This window comes from Lepisosteus oculatus, chromosome 13 (genome assembly GCF_040954835.1).
Source record: "Lepisosteus oculatus isolate fLepOcu1 chromosome 13, fLepOcu1.hap2, whole genome shotgun sequence".
Lineage (NCBI taxonomy): Eukaryota > Metazoa > Chordata > Actinopteri > Semionotiformes > Lepisosteidae > Lepisosteus > Lepisosteus oculatus.
This window is the reverse complement of record NC_090708.1, coordinates 18,173,452-18,188,841: the sequence shown is the minus strand read 5'-3', so window position 1 is coordinate 18,188,841 and position 15,390 is coordinate 18,173,452. Positions and strand designations below refer to the sequence as shown.

Below are 15,390 nucleotides of genomic sequence, written 5' to 3'. Positions count from 1 at the left end.
CAAGATAAAACAGTCAGTTTACTAAAGTGATGTGAAGAAACGTCAACATCTTGATATCTGACAACTAGTCTTTTTGTTATTTTGGACTCTTATCATGCATCACTCTTATCTGGGACAAAACAAAATTGAGGTGTAACCCAAAAAGGGAATGCCTGGGTCTCAGCAGCAGAACTATGTAGCTGTTTTGCATTGGACACAAGAACCATTACATGCAAAAACATTAAGAAGCTCTATTTAAAACTTGAATATTTATCAGTTGGAGAAGAGGTATTTAAAGAGTCGTGAACTGTTGACTGTTGAAGAAAACTGGAATTAGGAACCCATGCTGAATAACTCTTCAGTAGCAATACTCTTTGGCTAAATTGGTCATTAGTAAAACATGAAAAACAAAAACATGGACTAATTCCTAACTTCTCTCTGTTTTGCTGCATACAGCCCTGCAAATTGTTTAGTTTTCTGTCTTTTAGTGTCACGTCTCTGAAGCAGGTACAGTATGCAAAAGATATGCCAAGAGCAGCATTTAATTATTTTCCTGCATGTTTACCTTTTGCACAAGACAAAATTCCCTTTCTGGTGCTAGAACACACTGAAGCAAGGGCCCGGAAAACTGCCGTTCAGCAGCCCAGATTGTGTTTCATTTCTGGGATTAAAAAAAGTGTTAAGAATTAAAAAACGGTAGGTTGTGGGCTCATAAAAATCACAGCTGTTGGAAATAAAGTGAGGAAGCCTCTTCCTTTGTGCAGGACAGAAGAGATTTTATCACACTCATACTTACTCTCCACCACCATCACTATGATTTTAGTTATTAGATGTCTCTTAATCATTTATTTGATATAGTCATTTTACTTGTAAGACTCTGAGATCTAGTTGTTGTATCTGCAAGCCCTGTCCTTTGAACCCAGTGTGTCCTTTCCCTGCTCAGCAACTGCACACACCTTTTTTGCAAAAACCACAGTCAACACAAACAGAACACTTTCTCTGAGCAGGTCGGAGCAGCAATACACAGTCTCACTGGTCTCTTAGAAATTGTACAACAGGGAGAAGCGACTCAAAAGTAAAATCAGCACCTCAGCATGGTCCTGGCTGCCTAGTGATGTCTGGTGCAAAAGTCTCTGCATGACACAGGTCCGAGTGTTCCCCAAGAGAGAGAGGTCAGAGAAAGAGCTCGCTGGGCTCCAGTCCACACGCAAAGTACTGTCAACTGACACTGTAGGGGAAAGACAATGCAGTTCAGCTGCCACATGTAAACTCCATCTCCCTCCACACCCCCTCCAATACATAGTATATGTAACTGCTAATATATTATACATGTATGTACGTCATTTACTGTAAATCATCCCTTCCATAGAAGCCACACAATCTGTAATTCCCTGTTTCATGCAGGAAAAATTACTTTGATTTCCCATCCACCAAAATGAGTGAGGAGGAGAATTCCAGGTTTGTCTGAAAGTAAGAGGTGCTACGACAATGCTTCAGAAACCGTTTCCTCGGTCTGGGCTTTGGGACTATAGTAAACCCTTGGTTAATGGACTGACAGGAGGAAGGCTGGAGGTCTGTTATTGAAGGATGTCTAATAAGTCACGAATTATAGTTTTTCTTTCCCAATGTAAACCCTTATATGAGAAAAATATTTCTGGATCTATTGGTTTATTTTTTAACAGTTGTTTTTTTTAACAAGTGATTTTTTAACACATCCAATGAAAATTGTTCCTGTGCCTTTTTATAATAAAATATTATATATTTAAACAACATCCGCCAATGGACCCAGCCTTATGGGGCACCATTGATATTCATCTGTTTAAAATTTATTAAGTATTTATTTCTACCTTGTTTTATTATTTGTGCATTTTAAATAACTTTTTTTATATGGTTAGTATTTTAGTGTATTTTTTTCAAAATACTTGTTCTTGTTTTTTAAAAATCACTAAAGCATACAAAACACAAACAACACAGTAAGCAATTCTATCCTGACACTAATTTCATTGGACAGCATTGATTCATGCTTTGTAGACCTATTTAAAGGTATGTTGTACAAAATACATTATTTATTGTTTTAGTTGTTATACTTTACTGAACTTTCTTACAGATTTGTCTCATTTTAGTGTACAATATTGCAATTCAATTATTTTTTGTAAATGTATAGAGTATTGTGTCATGTTATGTACACGCTTTTACTCAAATAACTTCAAACCAGGTATTTCACTTAACAAGTACTTTAACAGTATTGTACATTAAATGTATTTTACATCTCATTTATACTTTTATGTCTTCTGTTTTGCCCTATTTTAAAAAAAATAAACCAAGCCTGTTCTCTGAACTAGTTACTGCTTGTATAATTTAGTATAATTTCTGATTCCCTTCCCTTTAAAATTTCCTTTAGCAGATTTTGTCTTTTAAATTTGATGTCCGTTAAAGCAAAGTCTGTTAAACCGAGGGTTTACTGTACAGTGTCTCCTAGCTTTTATTCCAAGCGAGCTCTCAGTTATTACCATTAACTAAATATACTGTAAATTGCTTAATTAGATATTATTAACATGAACTGTATGGATACTGGAAGTCACTTGGGATAAAGGCATCTGCTAAGCAAACAAGTAAATAAATAATGATCTTTTTAGCCACATAACAACTGGTACAGTTAAACAGTAAATGCAAAACAATTAAAATGTTTTCATGAGCAAATCATAGGTTCAAATTAAAACCTTTTGAGATCATTTTAGGCATCACCAGTAAAAATGGTACATATTTTTACGTTGCACAGGAAATTCCTGTACGCAAAAGCCTTGGGAGTGTGGGTTATTATTGATTAGATGAGGTTTTCCAAGATGACGTAAAAGGGGTGTGCAAACTGAAAAACTTTGCAAAGCACACTCCTGTGGAAGGGGTCAGTGAAGAGGCTGACTCCGCATGGGCAGAGCCAGAGGAAAGGTCAGTAGGACGGCGTGCTCTCTTGTGCTCAGTCATGCTTTGCCATGCAGGTGACTTGCAGTGGTGTGTGACACAGGCAAGTCTAAGAATTACACCTTTACTGTTTGAATCTATTGTACTCAGACACCATGCCGCGCAGAGACATTACTGCTGCCGAACAGCCCCATGCTTTCCAAGCTAGACCTAGAGATTAGTGGATTCTCTCAGCAAATAATCTAACATTCTCATTCCCATTTTGTTGCGACGTGCAAATGTTTGATAGTTTGTCTGTCTACCATCACAAACAACCTATGTCTGGATAAAACAAATATCCATGTCTGTAAGTCAAAGACAAATAGTCCTCAGTTAATTTATCTACCTCCTCTCATTTACCTTTCTATTTAACTACAATCAATTAAAAAACAAAAATAAGGAATAGATTACACTATTTTAAAAGGAGCTCCTGTTTGTTTTTTTGAACACTTTCCTCCAACTGCCTGTCAAGTGTATTTTAAAACTGTAACAGCCTCTAAAGTCCCAAGATGCTTTTTTACCACACCACACACTGGTTCAGAAATGATAGCGCACAATCCAATAAAATAATAGAATTATCCAGCTGTTTCGTGCCGGTGGCCTGATCAGGCACTCTGTGCTGTGACAGATGTTCCTAATAAAGATATGGCACAGTATATGATCTGTCTGGTTAGACATCCGGCTCTCCTTCTAATATGCAATCAATATGCACAGTAAAGCAATTATCCACCCCCAATGCTCGATTTGATAGGGTTTCTGTTGCTGAGAAAGAGGGACCATTGTATTTTCTAGTCCCACTAAAGGCATTTTTGGTATGATAACAAAACCAAATGCACACAGTAAACAGTTTGTAAACTTTGTGTTGCAATGAGTCATTCTTTTACCCCCATTACTTTGCGAGTAGACAATAATCTCCCTTTGCTATATCACCCTGCAACTCACAACTGGCAATCCACTGAAGCTACGCAGGTGTGAGCCTGGCCAGTAACTGGTCTGGAGACCCAATGGAAAAGCTAAAGCTGCAACTAAAAGTGGTGTTGGTAGGGCCAGTAGGGGGCGCTTGCCCCCGCAGCCTGTGTGGGTCCTAATGCCCCAATATAGTGATGGGGACACTATTCCATTAAAAATGGAGCCATCCTTTAGATGAGATGTAAAACCATGATCACAAATCTCTGTGGTCATTAAAATCCCGGGGCGTTACTTGAAAAGAGTAGTGGTGGCAAATTTCTCATTGGCCTTTACATATCATGGGCTCCCAATAGTCCCCGTCTATAAAGTTGCTTCATTTCTCTGTTCCCCTCCCCGCTGAAAGCTGATGTGCAGTGGGCGTACTGGCGCACTATGGCTGCCGTCGCATCATTCAGGTGGCACTACACATTGATGGTGGTGGAGTCGAGTTCCCGTCATGTGTAAAGTGCTTTGAGTGGAGTGTCCAGAAAAAAGCTGTACAAGTGTAAGAATTACCATTGTTGCTGTATTTCAAGATTGTACAATTGATTTTGCTAAGTAATTGTGAGCAATTTACAATGCATTATGGACTAATTGGGGAAAAAAAGCTGTAGTTGTTATTGCAATGGACGAAAAGTATGTAAACAGCACATAGAGTGATGCAGAGCACCCTGTAAAAGTCTGTTTTAGCACACAGCTTTATTTGTCGTTAAACGCTCAGCTGGAGGTTTTGCTGTTTTGCCCCGCGCCAAGGCGGCAGGATTCGGAGTCATCCCGGCTCGCACGCTGAGACCCAGCGCATCGCTCCCACGTCCCCTTGCCTCCAATGCATGTCGCTATGGCAACACATCGATCTGCTGCTACGACTGTGTGGCTCAAAATTAGCAAGTCAGTAACACAAATATTAGCCCTTAACTACCGCCGAGCGCTACCAATATATATGCACACATCCTTTTCTCTCTGAATTCCATTTAGTAAATGCGTTTTAGAGCACATAGTTGTATTATTAGTGTCATTTGACCCTATATAAAATAAGCTTTTTAAAATAATCTGCTGGTGTTATTAAAACAAATCCCCTATGAAATTAATTACCCGTGTCCATTGCCTGTATCCTGTATTTTTATTTGCATACATACAGTAGGTCTATGTGTTTGAATATATGATTATTTATATATTATATGTGTATATCTGTAATGTGTATGAATACTATTTGGCGCAGACCGTTTCACAGTGCTGAAAAGCAAAACCGTCTTGTGCTTTGCGGCAACATGTAAAAGTATAACATATTATACTCAATGTATAAAATACCATGTATCGCGTATATTATGTACAATATATCTTGACTCAGATGTTTGAACAAAAAGAGATTCATTGTTCGTTTTCAATACATTTTTTTCTGTGTCCTGATATATCAACAGGCGTGTAGTGTCAGAGACTTTCAGCAAAATACATTGTTTTCCTGTGGCGTGCTAAGTAAATAAGATAACATCACAAATATAATCCATTAGCTCCGCTCCTTTGTAGCATTTCAGCTTCCTGCTCGCTGTTCAGACACATCTGCCGGGAGGCTGGGGCAGGTGCCATTGTGCGAGATCACACCGCAGCGGCGAAAGGAGCGAGCAGCAGATGGGGAAGACAGGGACAAGGTAAAATGACGTCACGTAAAGGCAAGGAACGAGAAAGCGTTGCTAAACCGTTTAGTCAACAAGGTTTGACATAATCCGAGCTGGTTCTTTTGTCAACCCTGCACGGTTTAATCCCCCCTGTTACCGGAGGCTTGGGTTCAACGCTAACGAGTTTGGCGGACTCGCTCTGTGGCCGTAGCGCCCGGTGTGTCTGAGACTGCGGGGCGGCCGGGCATTAGATTCCAGTAATTGGAGCGAGGTGTTCCCCTCTGTACTGGTCCAGATCGCTACAGTGACCTCATACGGAAGCCTAGTGTTTCACGCTTGTAATTAGCCCGTTTTCCTTTGAATCTATTGTACAGTATATGATACCTAGCCATATTTTACGAACAGCATTTCTCTCATTTGCAGGGGTTCCTGATCGTGCTCCTGCTGTTGCCATAGTAATGGCAAAGGTCCTCTCTGAAAACTCCAATTTAACATCAGGTTAAAAAAAATAGAAAAACTGGGTCACTCTGAACTGCCCCACACCTTTTAATGATAACTAGAAGACGGTAACAGGATTTGAAACAGTGTTAAATCTGTGTAGCGCTTCAACAGCATCAGCCTCATTTGAAACAAGAAAGGAAAGTCACTGTGCCACTGATAAGACCAGCAAAGCTCACCAGTAGCTGCTCTTTTACGAAAGTGCGAAACTTGCCGAGCGCGCCAACATGGCATTTTCTCAATAACGGAGTATTGGGAGTCTGTAACGAAATAGTCATTGCACATTTAATCCAAGTAGTTGAACTACTTTGTTAATGTTGTTAACAACACGGATTATTTTTAGATGTATATACTGTATTCAACATAACATATTGTTTTGAAAAGAAGCCTAAAAGTTCACCTGTAACATTATGGACATATCTTGCTATTCTGTAACATACAGTTGACAGCTGTAGTCTCCGGGCTCCTACGCAATTCAAAAGTGAGTACACGAGTTAGACATGGAGACCACGCAGTATTTCTGCACTTTACACTTTAATCGGTATTTTCGTTAGATTTCGGCACACGTTTAATCTTCAGCCACTAAACTAAACAATAAAAATCAGTGTACAACGCATTGCGTATAATTCTTTATTACTATGGAAGTCTTAGGAATTGATTGGACGCCGTTTAGCATATTTTTACGTAACAAAGCTTTGTTCAACAGAAGCTGTTACAAATACAAGCTGTCATGATATGAACATTACAGTACAAAATGATACTGCCCTGTACACACGCTGTACTACGTAGGCATAACTGTACTACTGTCCTGAAAATCAAGTCTGATTGTATTTTGTATTTCATCGTGTGTTATTAATCAATGTTTCATGTCAGTACTGAGGCGCCTGGCCACTAAAGACCGCAGTACACTCCAGAAGCTAAACTAATTGTACAATCTACTTTGTTATGATATTTAACACCATTGTCTCTTCTAAAGACTAGGAGAAAAAGGACTGTGTGGCGGGTGGTGGGGTGGGGGTAGGCTTCAATGGTCTCGGGAGCTCACATGCTCGTGCAATGCAAAACCCAGACACATGCACACGAATATTTGGACATTTTCTATTAACGTGGACATGCACAAGCTGATTGTTCACCCACAGGTGTTTAGGCATTGACACTTTCTCGGTGACCTGGCCACAAGCTTTGCTTGATTGGAAATGACAGATAGTCGAGAAGCATGCTTTCTGCAGAGAACCAGGTCCATTGTTGGTAATTCTAAGTCATGTAAGGGTCTTAAAACGACGCAGTTTCAGGTCAAATAGAGCATGCTGGCTTTCTGATCTCCTGCAATTCGACCGAAAGCACTATATACAACCCTGATACATCATTCGTATTGAAATGAGTATATAAAGGTTAATGATTAAAGCAATAAAGGGAAGACATATATGTGTGTTGACTTTGCAAATTGTATTGATGGCGGGTTTCATGTCTTGTTTAAATACTGTACGAAACCTGAGCGATACGTTGTTTCTCTTTTTTCGTTTACATGCTCCTGCTGCCAAATAAATTACCCGTGATGGAGAAAAGACATATGTTGTCCTGATAGAATTCGGAACGGTGATATCATCTCACGATGAATGGAATGATAACTGACTCGAACGTAAAATAAGTCAAATCGACTTGGGCAGGCAATCATAGAACCTTGTATCTTGGCAACCGAAAACCACAGCTGCATAATAATGGACTGTGATTCACCTAGAACAAGCGATTCTATATCTGTCTTTGCCCTCTTTCCATTCATCAACCAATGGCATTTAAGATGCACAGTAAAAATATCAGTGTTGGGATATTCGCACTAAAACATAATAACGTTGATAAGATCCATACTTCCATTGAGCTATAGCCATGCTTGGCTTTCTTCTAATTTGGGATGGAGCAATTTAAAACATCATATTTGGAAAGCACTGGACATACGTACGGCAGACGGTATTACAATGGCTCATGTCTGTGCCTTGATTAACTGTTGAAAATACGTTTCACAAGCGCGGTTGTCCGCTATCGGCAGAAGAGTCGAAACCGTCTCGTTTTGCTTAACCCCCCCGCCCCAAACCTGTAGATGCTCCCGATAACCGACTCTAGCTGTTGGGATTAACAAAGCCGAACCTTCTAACCTCACGTCTGCCACAGCCGGTTCTCACACATGCTGCGTCTGGGTTTGTCTGAATTCCGCCCCAGGAGAGAGATTGTGAACAAACAGCCGCAGAGATGACATCCCTAAGCATAACACGTCGAGCTCCAAAAAGACACCTCTCCAATATAAATGTACAACTCTCTGAGACGAGTATTGTATACAGAGGACAAAATTATTTGCTAAGTTAAAAAAGAACAAATTCATTCTTACCAATAGGCGTTTTCGAGCCAATACAGCCCATTATTGGATGGGATTTTATTTTTTACTTTTTTCTACTTGGAAACATTAACCCTTTTTCCAGACTGGTAACAATTCCCAGCGTACCTCATGGACACGTAGTCTCTCTCTGCGTGTCTCTTTCTCTCCCCACAAGATCTTGCTGTGAGTTGTGAAGAGGAGGCGGCGTGTTCGCACGCTAGGAACCAGCTGAAGACGGGCTAAAAACTGTCCAGTCTCTCAGCTTTGTTGTTTATCTGAGGCGTAAGATTTTTAGTTCATCTTTTGGGGGGAGTTTTTAACTGCCCTTTTCCTTCGCTTGTTTCTTCCCAACCTCTTGTGTGTCTTGCCGGAGTGTTAAAAAGCCGCTGCTCAGTCTTTGTAGCTACGTCACCCTGGGAAAGGTCGGCGCGGTGGTTTCAGCACCACGGCCGATAGACAGCGCTGGCAAAGACGGGTTCAGCAGCAGCATTGGCGGCGGCGCGCTGTGATCCCTGAGCTCGCTCCCTTGGAGGACTCCGGTGAACTCCACACACCAGCCTGGGGTCTCGCCTCTGACCGCCCCGCGTTCTGCGTGTGCGCTACAACAGCCGCTCTTGGAGAAGGAGACGGCACAGCGTTCGTCAGTCTAAAGCCATGGGAAACGGGTTTATAAATCACTATGAGGATTTTTCCTGAGAAAGGACTCGCTTCTGATTGGTCTGAGTCATTGCCTTGCTCTGCCCTTCATTGAAACAGAAGTAGAGGGGGAGAGAGGGAGAGAGACAGAGAAGCGAAAGAGGCAGGGAAAGAAAAATAACTGGTAAAGGAGGGGGAAAATGGTATGAAGTTATTTTCTCCTTGATTTTGTCCCTTCGTGTGTCGAATGTTTTGGTGTTTATGTCGGGGTGGATTAACATTGTGGATTACTACTGAATACATTACGAAGTCACACTTTAAATATTTTTTTAAATCCCACAACTAATACCTAAAACTGCTGTTAAGAACAATAAATCACAGTCTTAAGAACAACTGGACTGGCTTCATACGTAGTTTTGTGCTCTTAGATGAAACTGCAGTATTTGATATCGCAAGTGCGAGTTTTATTTAACGGTTTGCGTGGTAATATGTAGGGCTGCATACTACGCGATAGAATTTCAACCGCTTTCTTGCAATAAATTAGAAAGTGTTGAGATTTTTAAGTAGTGCTTACATTTACATTTAAAAACTTGAAATTCGGGAACTCCTGTAAATAGTTCGAACAGCATAAAAATTACCCTGTATCCTGTATTCGTTTAAAAAATAGACGGTTGCTGATGTTGCTTAATGGTTTCCCCTTTTCGGCTTGGAGTGGGTGGGCCATTTCCATATGCCGTGTTTCTACCTGTGGAGGTGGGGTACTGTATGCAACAGAGGGAGTGCAAGAGACAGTCTGATACAGATCGCAGGCTTGATTTGAAAACAGAAATCTTTGGGAGGCTTGTCACAATATGTTAAAAGTCAAGTGTTTCCTTTGAGAATAGAAAGATTGAGAATAATAGCATTTTTTTATCGCTGGGGCTTTGTTCCTGTCATCCCGTTGACTGAGAAAAGCACTATGCGCTGCATTGTATCACCTTGTATAGAAGAAAGGTCTAATTTAATTACACGTTGTCAAAGCTGACACATCTTGTACCCATCTCCCTCCGTGATGATAATCCCGTAAAAAGAGCTCTTTAAACCAATCTATTTCACTTTGTCATAAAACCATAGCCAAATACTTTACGTACTTTGCCATCTTCTTTTGTACCACATACTGTAGAAACACCATTATTAACATTTAGTGCCTCATTAAAATATTCCTGTTAGCTTGACGTCCAACTAGATAAAAAAAAAAATTAACTGGAACAATGATCATGAATCATGAACAATTAATCACCAAGAAGCTGCGTTTTTAAATGCAAGATACTGTACAGAGGTTAAGAGCCTAAATATGGGCCGAATAAGTGAACAATTGCTGGAAATAATGACGGTTGTATTCCTCAGTCCAAAACGTTTCCGAATGAGGATAAGTGTTTCACTCAGATGGCCATACAGTAAGACTGTGGTTGAGCCTGGAGACTCCTGACGATGTTTGGAAGTTAAAAAAAAGACAAAGAACGCAGTTAAAAAAATACAGGAGACAGTGGCTGCTATAGTAGCTCCTACAGGTACAATGTGCATTCTTCACATAGATAGGCTAAGGCTGGAATTGAACCCAAGACCCCAGAGTAATGAAAGAGCAATATTATCTACACCACCTATATGGGTTTCCAGCACAATTTTTGCTGCATCACCTAGTAATAGGGACTATCTACCGTACTGCACTATGAGCTACAGAGCAGGCAAGGAGTGAGCTTCAATTCTAATGCTCCTGTATCCTCTGAATGTAATGGTCTTGGAGGATTTCACTGTCATGTGGTTTATGTTCCAGTCAAGTTCTTAATCGAAGGCAATTATCTGTTCAAGACCTCCTTTAAGTTTGCAATCAGTTGGTAAAAAAATATATTGGGGCTTGTATTCATCCTGAGATTAGAGAGTACATAAAGGTGTATATGCTAGTGTTGTTGAAAATGGCATGTTTCATATCAGCATGCTATCAGTACATTTAGAGCTAAAAGTTAAATGTGGAAACAACCTCAAAGTCTAAAAAAGTAGGAAGATTAATTACATCTTAAGACCCCAATTGAAGTAAAATCACATTACAACATTTTAATATCTGAAATGTATGTATTATGTATGGTTATTGTAAAAACCAGATAAAAACTAAGCAGATTTGCAGTTTTTAGGTGTTAAGTGTCAAAAGGCAGTCCTCAAGGTTGGGCTTAGGTTACTTTTTGAGAAATTTTCATTCCCCTCCCTCCAACCTTTTTTTAAAATTTTTATTTTAAAGTTTTAATTTTGAACTTTGCACAAATCACAAATCCCATTTACAATTAACTTCCTACTGAAAGGTAGACTATTGTAATACTTAAAAGAGTATGTTTCTGGAGATACATTTCATACAACTTAAAACTTTTTTCTGCATCTCAGCATGGATAAATCATACTCTGCATTAAAAATCCCTCATATTTGGAGTATGATCTTATATGCATTGGAAGAACAATCCAAACTCCATTTAAGGTTGTACAGGGCAAACAAGCATGTTTACAGACAAATCAACTCTAACCTCAACCTTCATTATAGCTCTTCAGATCTTTTCTCAATCCTCAATCTTGCATTAAACTCATGACTAAAATCCCCGATGTCTGTAAGAATACAATGGATATCCACAGGTATTGTGTTGTTGTGTCATTGTTTTCAAGGCAGAATATTCGTTTGGAAACTGAATTTTATCTGGTCTGGATAAAACACGGTGATTCCTTCTCATAACAACGATAAAACCCGTGGGAATGTCATAGCCAATGGAAACTGATTAGTGTGCTTGCCGTTAGAACACGGATTAGATATGTAAATTGTTATGTGGGCTCTTCAAAAATACAGCAATAATCAGGTAAACGAGGCGATGTTGTTTACCAAAACACTCTTCGTCGATTAAGGGGGAACTATAACAGCTGTTCTTGATAAGAGATACAGCAATGGGACATCCTCCTTGCGCTCTTGGTTTCAAGACCCTGGAGAGCGCAAGACGCTCAATGATCAATGATCCGCATGGATCTCCTTTCTAGCGTCCCTGGCGAACTCTAGAGTTGCTCCAGGTGTTCATTCATAAGGACGGTCATGTTAATCCCCATAAGCTATACATGTACGTGTTGGACCGAGACCAACAGGGCAGAAAACAAAAGAGAGATATTTTTCTTCCTTTCAGTCACACACACACAATGCCCCAACCGATAGAAGACATTGTGTGTGTGTGACTGAAATGAGGCTTTGTGGCAGTATTAGGTGTGTTATAACACTGCCGACAGGTAATGTATGTAGGCAGGATTTAATTAAACTCGGCACTGCGCTTTTCTGTGTCGATTTTTCTCGACCGCAGCCGAGGCAAACGACTGCTAGTACACAGTACAAAACAGCCGACACCGTCAGAGCTCGGCAAAATTGTCACGTTACCAGGTCAGACAGAAAGCGGTGGCAAAAAGGACAAGACTTGACCACGACTCGCTTATCAGAAACCTACACTAAGAACCAAGCATTAATCCCGCGTTGTGTGCCGAAACCCAGACGGATTTATCACCCTCTACTGTTTAATTCAGAAACAATTGTTTTGAAAACACTGGAAGTGGTCTCTAGCAAAGGAAAATAATAAAATAACATATGACTTTTTAAGAGCTGTAATAAAATTTATGATCAATTCCTTAAAATATGGCTTTTGTGTGTTTGACCTACAATCAAACGTTAGAAACAAGTAGGACCGCAGGAATTGCACAATACGTCCCATTTTTTGTTCAGTTTCCGCCATTTTCTGCTTTCATTCTCTTTCAGTCTGGCACTTTTCTTATTTGTCTCTCTTTTTTTGCAAACCATATTTAGTGTTCCTGCGGAGGTCTCTTTATTTCTAAATAAATATGTAGCGTATGAGCGCCTGTGCCCAGTATGTCTATATGGCTGTGTTGCAGCGTCATCTGCTGGCTCTGTCTGTTACTTGATGTCTTTTGTCGGACCGCAGATCTAGAGCTGTAGACGTTGTTCAGATTAGCCGGGATGTGAAGAGAACATAATTAACCCTTTAAAGTGACTTCGCTTTGAGCTCAAAATAGAGACATTTTCTCCGCAGAAAATATTCCCTGCACTTTAGATTTCCTGCAAGCATTATGTCACCTTCTATCACCGTCACTTTCGTCTAAATCACCTGCAGGAGCACTTTCGTGCAGAAGTCTTCTTTCATTTCATGTTTTTTTTTTCTTAGTCTTTACATCTCTCCGGTTTCACTTCCTCACGTTTAGCTGCGTTGTGTTGAAGGTCGCCGTCCGGTTGAAAAAGTGAAATTCTACACAAGCTGCCTTTCTGGAAGCAATACAAGACTTTGCAGGCTTGTTGTATCGTCTGTTCTCGGTGTCTTCCACGTTTCAGTACTGATTTTTCTAACCGCTTTATCCAGTACTGTGTCACGAGGGAGCGGGAGTCTATGCCGACAAGCAACAGGCACAAGACAAGCCCCTGAACGGGACGCCAGTCCATCGCACGGCGCAATAGACTCACATACAGACACACTCATTCACACCAGGGCTAATATGTCTTTGAACTGTGGGTGGGAACCGCAGCGCCCGGCGAAAACCCATGTGATCACGGGGAGAACATACAGTCTCTGCGCAGATGGGTCAAAATTGAACCCAGGGGCCCAGCCCTGAGAGGCGGAAACGCTAACCATCGCGCCACGGTGCCGCGCGTGAACAATAGTGTAAAAAGAGGGACTTACTGCTCTCCCAGGAAGGGGATTGTCAAGTGACCCACTATAACTGTCCTCGACAGGCAGAAGCGCTCTCTGTATTTGGGAGAACAGTAAGCTTTGCCCATATGACATACTGCCTGAATTTCTCTGCGGCAAGAAGAAAGGGCACGAGAGCAAAATCTCAAGCTGTCAAATGCCTGAGGTAGTGCTCTCTCTTTCTACAGGAGTCTTTGGCTCATTTGGGGTTGGTGGCTGGACAAATTCGCTGGGATTAAGGTTGAGAGATTCCGCAGGTAACCCATCTTGTCGACACCCTCTTCTTCCACACAGTACTTACAGTAGTCCAGTGAAGCAAGGACCTGCGGTATATGCAAAGGGCTCACAGTGGAGCCACTGATGCTGCCGTCCTTGTGGACGTGATACACGATAACCAGACCCTTTCAATTTGCAAGATCTCACTCCAAACTGTAAACTTTCAAGGTGAGAGCTGACGTAGAATAAAGCGTATAAAGGCACGTTATGTGGCCAGTTTCCATCCAAGTTTAAATGTTGTCGTTCAGACTCCACAGAGTCATTTTGTCTATTTACATTAAACAGAATTTACCCGTGGGGCCAAGACAAATTCGTCTAAATTCGTATGCAGTACTGTCCAAAGGGGCTCACTAAAAAGACACATAGGAAAGAACGTCTAACTGTCGAGCTGCTGTAATTAATTAGGGAGAGAAAGCAAACCCATCTAGCCTTGTTGCAGTGTCGAGTACTCTGGATTTCTCCGAGCAACACCTGGGTGAGATTCCTCGGATAATTTACGGTATCTACTAGCAACCGACCAAACCCGGATTACCCTCGTGCTTTCATTCCCTTGATGCGCCTGATGAGACCTCGGCTCATTTTTTATAACTAAGAATTCTGTTATTCTTGTCAACGCATACAGGCTATCACATCTGACATTTTAATTTTGATTATTTTTAATTAAGAATAGGTGATCATAGCACGTAATGGCAGTTGCGGAAACGAAGAAGTGAACACAGACTTGTAGATCATCCCCACAGTAACAACATTCCAATCTAAACTGAACATGTCAGGTGTGTTAAGGGGCATTGCGATATTCGTCGTGCTGGAAGTAATCGCTTAAGTAGTGTTTTGAAACATCTATGAGCATAGATACAAAATAATTATCGTAAAGCGCTTCACTATTATGCTCAGAATAAACTACAGTTCTTAATATTGCTTTATGATTATTCAATACATATTTGTTTGTCTGAATTAAAAACACAACGGAAAAAAACAAAACACGAATCATAAGTCACCTCCCAAAGGACAGGAGCAATGAGTGAAATTAACATAATTCTTTACAAAGTAGAGAAAAACGGTCTGATCTTTTAAATGTTTTGCATTATTTATCAGCTGCTCACACAGGCTATCACACGCGCACCGCCTACAATTCTCAATTAGCGACGCGGATTCTGTGAATAAGAGATCAAACGGTGCGAAACGCACAAAGCCGAGTCAAGGGCGCTGTTCAACATTTCCAGTTAAAATCAATTAGCAGTTGCTGGGTCCTGAGGCAGTGTGCCGTTGTTTGCGCACTAAATACATAGGCTGTGAGCCAGCCTTAGGGTTGGTAAATATTAAGAGAATATTTATTGACTTTGCTCCGCTGACAGGTGCAAAGTATT

At 40.7% G+C, this 15,390-nt stretch overlaps 1 protein-coding gene across 3 annotated transcripts in view; it reads right to left on the bottom strand.

The window, feature by feature from the left end:
* fam131ab (family with sequence similarity 131 member Ab) overlaps positions 1-9,035 on the bottom strand; it is a 34,109-nt gene extending 25,074 nt beyond the window's left edge. The window contains exons 1-2 of one of the 3 annotated variants that reach the window (XM_069197479.1): positions 8,377-8,484; positions 1,068-1,207 (exon numbers count right to left, since the gene is read on the bottom strand). In XM_069197479.1, the coding sequence (XP_069053580.1) occupies positions 1,068-1,207; positions 8,377-8,407 (171 nt within the window). In that variant the 5' untranslated portion in view covers positions 8,408-8,484. The other 2 variants (XM_015361436.2, XM_015361437.2) reach the window with 2 other exon arrangements.
* Between the last annotated feature and the right edge of the window lie 6,355 nt (positions 9,036-15,390).